We start from the raw sequence: 10034 nt of genomic DNA, 5'->3' as shown, positions 1-10034 counted from the left end.
AGAAAGCGAGAAAGAAGTATGACACATACATACTGAGTCCAGCGGCTTTCAGCTTAGCCGTACCAACCTGATCCCATCTGTGCGATTTATATGGGTATGCCAGCAATTCAGTGGGCAATGCCCAATCATCTGCTTGTAATTACTGGCACCTGCTACGATGCTACTAGGGTCTGTCGGCTAGCGTAGCGCGGGTAGGCGCGTATGCTTGCACAGCACCTAAAATGTCAAAACAACCAAATGGAGGCCCTCAGATGCAGGCACGACTAAGCCTGCCAGCTTGCTTCTAGCTAAAGTTGTCCTTCGGGGGGTTCCCGAACAGCACTCCTCAAGCTTGCGCAGAGGTAATCTGAGGCTTGTTGCATAGGGGCCACATAGATGTCCTCATCATTGCTACGCAAGTCACTCCATCATCGCCTCCGTGGCCCGCGCAGCTGTTGACCCCATGGGGGTAAAGGTCCAAATCTGCCAAGTCTTCAAGTTCTTGAACAAGAGCGCCAGACAAGTCTCGCTGACGCACACGGCTGCTACGTGCCGCCGCTGGGCATTCGGGCCCAACTGTGCTATATATCTCTGCCTCCCAAGAAGACCCACCATCCTACTATCTACTTGGGACCCCGCCCTGTGAGGCATTGATCCAGGTGGGTGCAAGCGCAGAGAGCCAGAAGGCGACGACTCAAACCGGTCGAGCGGAAGGCCTTGGACTGAGCTCGCCACCGTCTTCACTGGCGAGGACCTCGACATCTGAGATGCCCTGGAAAAGTCAGCATCAGAAGCAGGACACAGAGCGGCGCACGCTCCTGCAGCAGCTGCTACAGCGGGTTGCTGTCTGCCTTGGGCTGTGTCCCCAGATGGCTGAAGCAGCTGAGTTCCACATGACAAATTGACGGACCCAGCATCTTCAGAGCTTGAACCCACTATCCCCATTTCGCCATTCTGCCCTCCAGAACCGCCGCTCGCGTGCATTGTCGCCTTGCTTCTCTGCTGCAGCTCCTCCCATTGTTCCATCTGATGAATGTACAGCTCCTCAGCAGTCATGCCGACAGCCGCGGCTGTCTCATGGAGCGCCCTCGCACCCTCTTCCCCCACTAAGCTAACAAGGAAGGAAATGTCTGTAGGGCCCGAGGCCCAGCCGGTGCGCTGGCAAGAAGCTGCAGCCGAAGGGGCCCCCGAAGCAACGACTGCAGCAAAGCTCGGTCTGCTGCCATGAATAGTAGTGGTAACCTGTGACAACTCAGGCCCGGAGGACAGCCGCTTCGGTTGCCCTTCGCCCGGCTGCATTTGCTTGCTTCGAGTGGCAATAGTGTGTCTGGAAACCGCTGAAAAGCCTCTAGGGTCCCCAGCAGCAGTAGCAGCAACAGCAGCAGCAGCAGCCGTATCGGCGTCCGCATTGCGCTGCACATCAGATGATGTGGCGTGGCAAGCAGCCTCGGGAGAGGAATTGCACACCGAAAGATCCGCAGCTTGCCGCATCGGAGGCAGCGGGGAAGGCCTCATGGAAGTGGGAATTTGTAGGTCTTTCCTTATACGGTTTGCAGCATTTTCGAGGGAAAAGGGCGAGGCGAGAGGAGGAAACTCATCTGCATAGCACACAGCCACTGCTGTCGCAAGCTCTGGATCCACTTGAACCTCCGTCGCCGCCCGAGGAGGCCCCACCGGAGGCTGGGTTTGTTGCTTCGCCAGGTCACTAGGGAGGTTCCCGACGACCATGGAATCACTGCTCACACAGGACAAGGACCCCATATCATCAACTTTTTCCAAAAGGTGTTTCGCGTCAGCTGCTCCAGGCAGACCTCCACGGCATTCCCTAGCTTCTGCCTGCTCCTGGTCCTGCTGTTGGTCCTGCTGTTGATCCTGTTGTTGGTCTTGCTGTTCGTGCTGGCGTTGGTCCTGCTGTTGGTGTTGATGGGTTTTCGGTTGTTCGCTGTGTGCCTTAGATGCCTTGGTGTGTACATGTGCCTCTTTCTGAGCGTCATAGAGCAGCTGGAGCTGCATTGCTGGCTCCAAAGAACTCGCATTTAACCACACACCGCCCACCAGCGCTCCGTTCCCCTGCTGCACACAGCCTCGGCTGCCATGGGTCTCAGCATGCCTTGAGATCGCAATTGACGTTGCATGCGCTGTAGGTTTTGTGGGCTTCGTGTGGGCCAAGAGCTGCCGTTGCATCCATCCACTGCCGAAGTGCTTTTTAAGACTAATTTTGCCGGCCTTGCGGGACCCTTTGGAGCTGCAGCAGCCCACGAGGCCGCCTGCGTTGTTTGCCCCCCTTCTGGCAGTGCTGCGCCCCACAGTCTCGTTCTCTGAGTCCGTCCCGAGTTGATTTTTGTTGCGGCAAATTGTTTCAGCGTTGAGTCCGTACTCGTCGTCTTCCTGGCTGTCGGATAGGTCCCCGCTTTGTCTGTCTCCCTTAGCCATGAGGTCCACCCCGAAGAGCTTCGTGTAGCGCTGCAAGTCCCAGACCATCATGATCTCTTGCAAATCTACAGTAACCAGCCTCCGCACGCCGTCGAACGCGCACTGATATATTGACCGTGGGTGCGAGAAGACACATAGCCGTATCGACTGCAGCTCTGGAGGCGAAGGGGGTCGTAGGCACCAAGGCAAGACAGACTGCTCTACCATTGGGCGTCGCAACTGCCGAAGCTGGTCCAGAGGAGATCCCATGAGCGTCTCGTGCATGCGTTCCGGCTCTGCAACGGTTCTTTGGATTCTCCGCTGCGCCGACTCTGTGTCCTTCATCTTCATCTGCACCACCCGAATCACAGACCCGTCCACCACAACCCATCGTCTTCCCCCTAGAGGCTGCAAAAAAGAAGGCCTCCTCGCCACCAGCAACTCCAGACGAGCGCACTCAGGCGGAGAAAGCAACATCGCAGCAAACTGCTGTTGCTGCACTGGCAGGAAGCCACCCACGGGCACGTGCTGCGGCCGCGGTAAGCCGTAGCGACCAAACTTGGAGAGGTCTTCCGCAGCCAGCACGGGGCTCTCCGCGGTTGGGGAAACGAAGATGTGGGCAGGCAGCAAATGCTGACAGACCACATCGCAGCACAAACAAGGCCCTTAACGTAAAAATACAACAGACACCAGCAGCCCCGCAACCCATTCCCCTACGGCCAGTCGTGTCGGGGCAGTGTACTACTGTACAAGGCTGCAACAACGTTAAGGGCTAATACAAGAAGAGGAACAGCTTTTTCATTCCCCAACATGCAAACGAAGTGCCACGCCAGCGGCCTATAGCTCAATGAATTACCACTCGACGTGCACTAGCAAATAATATGTGCTCATAAGAGGACAAGGAGGAAGGAACAGGTGTTGGTTGCGGGTAGGTAGGCTTGAGGAGAAGCAAGATTGGCTGTGGCTCAAATCCTTACGCTGAAGCAGACGAAGCAGACCCGCGAGTCCCTAGGGGTGCAGACGGCGACAATGCCGTTGTTCAGATCCAGGGACACAAGCTGGCACCGTCCCCTAATAGTCAGCGCGCAGCTCCATTCCCCCCAAAGCCCCTGCATGCCTCCTGCTGAAGAACCTCTTCTCCGTCTGCGACACCTGCTGTCATTTGGCCTTTCTCCTCTCCCCAGACCTGCCTGGTCTACGTTCCACACAAACCTAAATACCTTTATGCCCGATTCCTTGCTTGATGCAAACAACCAAAGCGCTTCGGCCTCCACGCCTCCGCAAGCGGCTTCCCCGCCTACACTGGCTTCACCACCTTTCGGCATGAAGCCCCCCCCAGGGGACCCCGGAGGTCCTGTTGGTGTCCCCAGCGCCTCTGGGGTTCGTTGCTGAGCTGCAGAGGTAGGGGCCTTCGTCCAGTGCCAGGAAATGTCGCTGTTACCAGTGTGTACACGGAGATCCGGCTGCTGCTGCGGCGAGGAACGGGGAGCCCACGGGGTCCCCCGTACTAATTCAACATAATCAACTGCCCCACTGTCTGCCCCGAAATTCCCCACCTCCATAAAGGAGACACCTCGCGCTGCTCGCGCTGCAGTCACTGTAGGACAGGAGATCCCGCTGCTGCTACTACTGCTGCTACTGCTGCTACTTCTGGGGCTGCTGTTGCTGCTGCTACCAGTGCCGTTGCCGATGTTAGGGCCGTTTCCTCTGCGGCTACTACTGCTGCCGATGCCGTTGTTAGCGTCCTTGCTGCTGTTGTTGCTGCTGCTGCTGAAGCCATTGGCGGTCTCGAGTTTTGTGTCCTGCTGCAGCGCCTCCTCAGCAGCGCCTTCTCCCTGGAGAGCGTTTTGACCTGCTGCAGTGCCTGCAGCTGTTGCGGCTGTTGCGCCTCGTATACCAGCCAGACAACTCCCGCAGCAGTAGCAGCGGCGAATTAGGCAGCGGGGAGGAGGCGTGCAAAGGATTCTGCCGTGTGTTGTACCCACGGCGACCAGTCCTACGAAGGTTGCAAGGGGCAGTTGCTGTAGGGAGAAGCTGACGGCCTTTGCGCTGCGGTTGCTGCTGCTGCTGCTGCTCGGAAGAATACACTCCTTCTGTATTTGCTGCTGCGACGCCACAGCTGCTGGTGGTGGGTCACCGCCGTAGAGGTCTACAAGCGGCTGCTGTTGCTGCTCTTCCTCCTCCTCTCCCGTGTGGGCCTCAGCAGGCAGCTCCCCCCCGCATCCCCCTCGCGCTCCCCGCTGTGCTGCTGCTGCCTGTCTCTTCTTGTACCACAGCCGGCATCTTGCTGCTTTAATTGTCTCCTCCTCCCGCAGCACACAACACACAATCGCGTGCGTCTGGAATCGAGATCCTTTGGGGGAAAAAGAACAGAGTGCCACAGGCCACACGCGCTGCGGTGTAGGCGGCCCTTCAGTCCCCTTAGATAATGCGGCAGCAGCTGCTGTTGCAGCTGCGGGGGTGGAGGCAGCTCCTGCTGCACCACTCGCAGAAGCAGCGGAGGCTGTGGGAACAACAGAAGCAGCAGTGCAACAACCAACAACATCTTCACTCGGCGGTAGAGATCCCTCAGCAGATCTCTCTAAAGTCTCTGCCTCTGCAGCGCCTTTGCAGCAGCTGGGGGAAACCCCCGATGAATCTGTTGCGCCACGACCTTCTGAGCCAGCGGAAGCTGCTGCTGCTGCTGCTTCTGGGGTTGTGGGTGTGAGTGTGGGTGCTGCAGGGGAGGCTGGAGCTGGCTGGTCAGAGGCAGAGCAAGAGATGGGGGGCGTCGCGATTTCAATGGAGGGCAGACAAAGGGACAGCAGCCGGACTTGAGGACAGTGCCCCATGCCTGTGATCGAGCCTTGTGGGGCCTGGCTGCTGCTGCAGTAAGAAGAGGAGGGTTGTTGTTGTTTGCTGCTGCTCGCTGTTGCTGCTGATGCTGTGGAGGCCGCAGGAAAGATGTCCAAGCATCCGTCTGCTGAGGCCCCTCTTTGGGGGCCCTCTTCCCCAAGGCATGGGTACAGAGGATGCGGAGACACATGGGCCCAACTCATGTGCAGGCGGTGCTGTTGCTGCTGCCTCTGCTGCCGCTGCTGCCGCCTCCGCTGCGACTGCGAAGGGCGGGGCCCCAATGAGAGATCACCAAATCCGAAAGTTGTGTCTGTGCCTGCAGTGCAACCTGCATGCATCTGCTGCTGCTGCTGTCGCCGCCGCTGCTGCTGCTGCTGCTGGGGGCTATGGTCATCCTCTCCTAGCAGCCATTCTTTGGGGGCAAATGCACCAAACTGAATGAGGGGGTCTGCATTTCTTGGTATTGTCAGTGGCAGTACAGGAAGTTTAGCTTCCATACAGCACAGTTTAGGAAGCCCCCGTGCTGCCGCTGCTGCTGCTGCCATTGTTGCTGCTGGTCTTGTCGCATGCACAACGAATACGCGGCCACTGGGTAGAACAAGAAAGAGGGGGTAGGATCCTGCTGCTGCAGCATCAGCGAATTGCTGCTGAGACCCCCATGCCTGTAAGCTAGCTGGTATCCCTAGTGAGGGCCAAGGTTGTAGGGAAAGAGGAGCATCAGGGGCAACAGTATAACTGCTGCAGGAGGAGCCAAGAGGGGGGGCAGGGAGCACAAAAGCCTTATCTATTGCCTCTGCTAAAGGGATAACATGCCGCTGCTCTGATACAAATCGTCTACTACGCCAGTTGGCATTAAGACTACCGATACGCAGCAGATCAGGGCGGCCTACTTGAGGCAGCCTCCTATTAAAGGTCTGCCAGGAGCTCACCTGTCCTGCTTCCTCATGAAGAGGAACCCCCTTTCGACCCCCATTACTACTGCTACTGCTACTGCTGCTGTTGTTGCTGGTGCTGTTGCTGCTGCTGCTGTTGCTGCTGCTGCTGTTGCTGCTGCTGCTGCAGAGCCGTGGGGAACAGGTAGGCGATAGACGCGGCAGCAGCACATTCTCCCCGTGCCTTAAGATCCGCTGGTGAAGAGCAAAGTGCGTCCAGCATGGTAAGAGGGATGGATTATGGCAAAGACGCAGGAGAGAAGAATTAAGAGAAAGAAGATTTAAAAAAGAACAGACGTCAAGACAGCGCGCAACTGCCTCAACACAACGGAGAGGAGCACAATGTAAAAATAACTCTAATGCAGAAGGGCGGCAGCGCCTAACAGGCCCCTTAACACCTGCACCCCCCTCAGCCTCGTGCAATATAGAAACGCTGCTACTAGCTGTCCGTATTCCCGAGCTGCTGTTGCTCACTCCTGCAGCTGAACGTACACCGCAACCCCCAAGCAAGGGCTCTCCTGACGCTTCTCCTCTCAAGTCACACCAAACGGACATTCCGTCCACTAAAAAGTGCCCGTAGTACCCACGCAGTCAATGTACATACACCTAGAAACGCGAGTGAGGTGTACAGACACCCCAGACGGGCGGCCGCCCTTCGGTAGCCGTTTGGCACACACTTCCGTCTTCTCCAAGGTCCCGATCTACGCAAGCTGAAGATGATACAGAAAGAGGAAACGGAAACAGAAGAATCTGGATCTCCTGTTTCTCCAAGTTCTGCTGCTATGCTGCTGCTGCTGCTACCCCTGCAGCAACGCGACTTGAATGGACTAGTTACGCAGGAAATATATCCCGCAGCCACCCTCTGAAACAAACCCCAAGTGTCTCCCACGCCACACAAAAAGAGCCGTCGCCTCCCTCTTTGCTGTTCGTGCAGCGGTTGCTCTCACGGAGCGCTACGATCACCGAGGGGCCTCTACTGGTCCCTCAACAACGGACTGCGTCAGTGTACGGACACCGAACGCAAACGAGCTAGGCAAGTCCCTTCTGGAACCCACGAGTAGCGCAGGCCCTTCGTGGAGGCTAAAGATGCTACTACAACTGCAGCAGCAGCAGCAGCAGCAGAAGCAGTGCAGCAGGCTGGGCGTTGGAAAGACGCCAGATAAGGCAGGGTCCTGCGCAACCACGATGCGAAGGAGAAGGTGCAGCAGAAGTGCTGTCTAAAAACTGCCTTACTCCTGTGTAGCGCTTAGAAGGCTGTAGACAGTGATGGGCCGGTGTCCCTGGAGAAGGCGCCCGGGCACCAACGAGGCCCCTGTAGGTACAGCAGAGAACAAAGCAGAGATAGTCGGGCTAGCAACAAAACCGTTAATGGAAACGTGAAAACAAATCGGGAGGTTGCTTCGGGCTTGCAGGGTTTTTTCTAGGGTTTAGGGTTTAGGGTTTTGTGGCAGAGGCCGTGCGGCAAGCACGCTGAGGAGGCTGTAGTGGGCCCCCCTCCCCTGCCGCTTCCAGTTGCTCCACTTGTTGCACAGTTCGCTGGTGCTGCAAGTATTTTAGGAGTTTCCCTACGATCCTTTCATACATAAATGGTATTATTATCTTGAATTTTTCCTACTTTTGTGTCTCTTTCTTTATAAACCCTAGACTTAAAAGGAGAGCTAGGAGCCCTAGGGCTCAAGGTGTTGCTGCAGAGCCAAACGCTGCCGACCACTCACTCCTACGCGGACGAGCAGCAGAGTTATTATTGCAGTTTCAAGCTAAAACAAATAATATTCAACTACTTCTTTTATGCTGAAGTCTATTATTAGCTTAGTCGTGCGCAAACCAACTCACACATGAGGCGGATTCTTTATTCGGCGCGCTAATAACCTCTAGCTGACTGAGGTGATGGGCAGAAGCATGTCTATGCAGTTATTTCCTTATTTGTCTTCTAAATGTATTTTATCTCTTTGATTATGCTCGTATGAGTCTCCTTGTTGTCGTTATGGCCCACTAAACACCACAGGCCGCCTATTCAGTTATTGTTAGCTGTAGTAGCATCTGTCTGACGTTGGTTCGTGTGTGTCCTGGGGTGTAGGCTGGCTGCTGATGGCGAAGTCAGTGGTTAGCAGTTCTCTGAAGTCTAAGTACACGCAGAGAATGGGTTTTGCAATGTTTGCACAAGCGGCTACAAGAGAGTGACCACGATCTTCCCCCAGGCGGAAAGCTAACCAACTGTTAGGCATCTTTTTGTTTGCATTGTAAAGACGTATTTGCAGTCCTAGCAGATGAAAATACTGCGAAAACAATAAATGAAGAATAACTCCGCCCTGGCAGACCGCCCAAACTCCGATCAGCACTATAATGCAGGATGAGTAGAAGAATTCCACGTCCCGCTGTGCGCTCACTATTGTCTTTAAATGCAAACAGAGGATTACTGTTATTATTCAATACATCCTGATTAGGATCGGAGGTATACCTGAGTAACTGGGACTTTCCCAGCTCACATTCTGGCATGATAACTCTGTCCAAAGTGTGCGACGTTGTAGATTCTTCCACATTCCGGCTTGTATATAGCCTGTGTCAGTGTAAGGCAAATTCAAATCATAGAAACAATTCATAGAGAGTTACACTGAGAAGCATTAGTCATTGGTGGATAGAAACCCAGTACAGGAATAGTGGGGATGAGGAGTGTCTGCGTTGTTTGTGTGCCGAGCATCTGACTGTTCAATCTGACTGTCATGGGAAAGAGTTCATACTGCTTCCCTCGGAAGGTGGAGTACCCCCGCACCGCCTTGCCTGATTGGCCTCTTTTTCTTCGTTGCAACTGCGTTTATTTGGAGTAGCATCGGGAATTCACTATTCGTTATCCATTTTACTCGTTGACTTTCCTCGTAAATTAGACCCCAACACAAATTTGTCACTATACCACAAGAGTCGAGTTTGTTAACGGTAAATTAAGCAGCATGTGCATGTCCACGCATGTGAGCATGCACAGCTATCAACAGACGAGTACAACAAAAACAATGCACAAAGGAGCATATTGCAGTTCATGTTATGCATGGGAAGATGCCTACACAGCCACAGAAAACGAAAGTATTACTTTTCACGACTAGAGCGAAGACTACCTGAGTGAATTTCTGAAGATCAGCTGCTCGATTCCTTGTCTCACGAGCATCGACATGACCTTACGCTGCAGCACGTGCGTGCACACTCTTGGAAGCATGCACAGCCCTGGTCTAATTCCATCTCTTTGGAGTAACTGTTGTTCGAGTGTAGGGGAACTCACAGCTCTTCAATTTACGTGCTTAACACTGGTAACTATTTCTGCATTATTGGTCTAAATCGTTGCTTCCACCTCTGGCTAGCTGAGCACCGTTCTCCAGAACACTTCCATACTTGCATATTTTTGTGTTAGTCACTCCCAACTGGGAGCCGGCAACCATCCTTCCGTGTTGTCTGATTATGCTCGTTTAGGCGAACAAATTTCCGACTGGAATATCTGCACTAAATCACAGCGCCAAGCACCGACACACGAGGAGTTCGGGGTTACGCTGCACCGCAGTTTGTCTGTTCACGCAATCCTTCCCTCTTCATTAAGAAAAAGGTTTTTGTCCCAATGGAATACGTGAATTCGTCGATCTAAAGGAAGATCGTAGTTGGTCTGCACCTAGAGGCGGTCCTTTGTAAGGTAGACAATGCAGCTTTGTCTGTGTGAGTTTGTTAAATGCATAACTCTATGATGGCAAGTTGGCTAAAAAATGCAAATAAATGATTAGCGAATGCCTACAGTGTCAGTGTAGCACTGTTTGCATGTGCGGTTTCCTTCCAGCACCAGCTACAGCAAGGAGCGTTGCAATTCCTAATCGGCTGCCTCCTGTATGCATTGCAAATCCT

General features: G+C 54.3%; 1 protein-coding gene across 1 annotated transcript; it reads right to left on the bottom strand.

The window, feature by feature from the left end:
• Positions 1-399: 399 nt before the first annotated feature.
• EMWEY_00040750 (hypothetical protein, conserved) lies at positions 400-6713 on the bottom strand (the record flags this gene model as incomplete). The annotated part of the gene is made up of 2 exons (XM_013482596.1): positions 400-3024; positions 3369-6713. The coding sequence occupies 2 exons, from the start codon at positions 6711-6713 to the stop codon at positions 400-402; spliced, it is 5970 nt and encodes a 1989-aa protein (XP_013338050.1).
• Between the last annotated feature and the right edge of the window lie 3321 nt (positions 6714-10034).

This window comes from Eimeria maxima, genomic scaffold (assembly GCF_000499605.1).
Source record: "Eimeria maxima Weybridge genomic scaffold, Emw_scaff677, whole genome shotgun sequence".
In the NCBI taxonomy this organism is placed as follows: Eukaryota; Apicomplexa; class Conoidasida; order Eucoccidiorida; family Eimeriidae; genus Eimeria; species Eimeria maxima.
The sequence above is the reverse complement of the archived record's forward strand: the minus strand, read 5'-3'. Positions and strand labels throughout refer to the sequence as shown.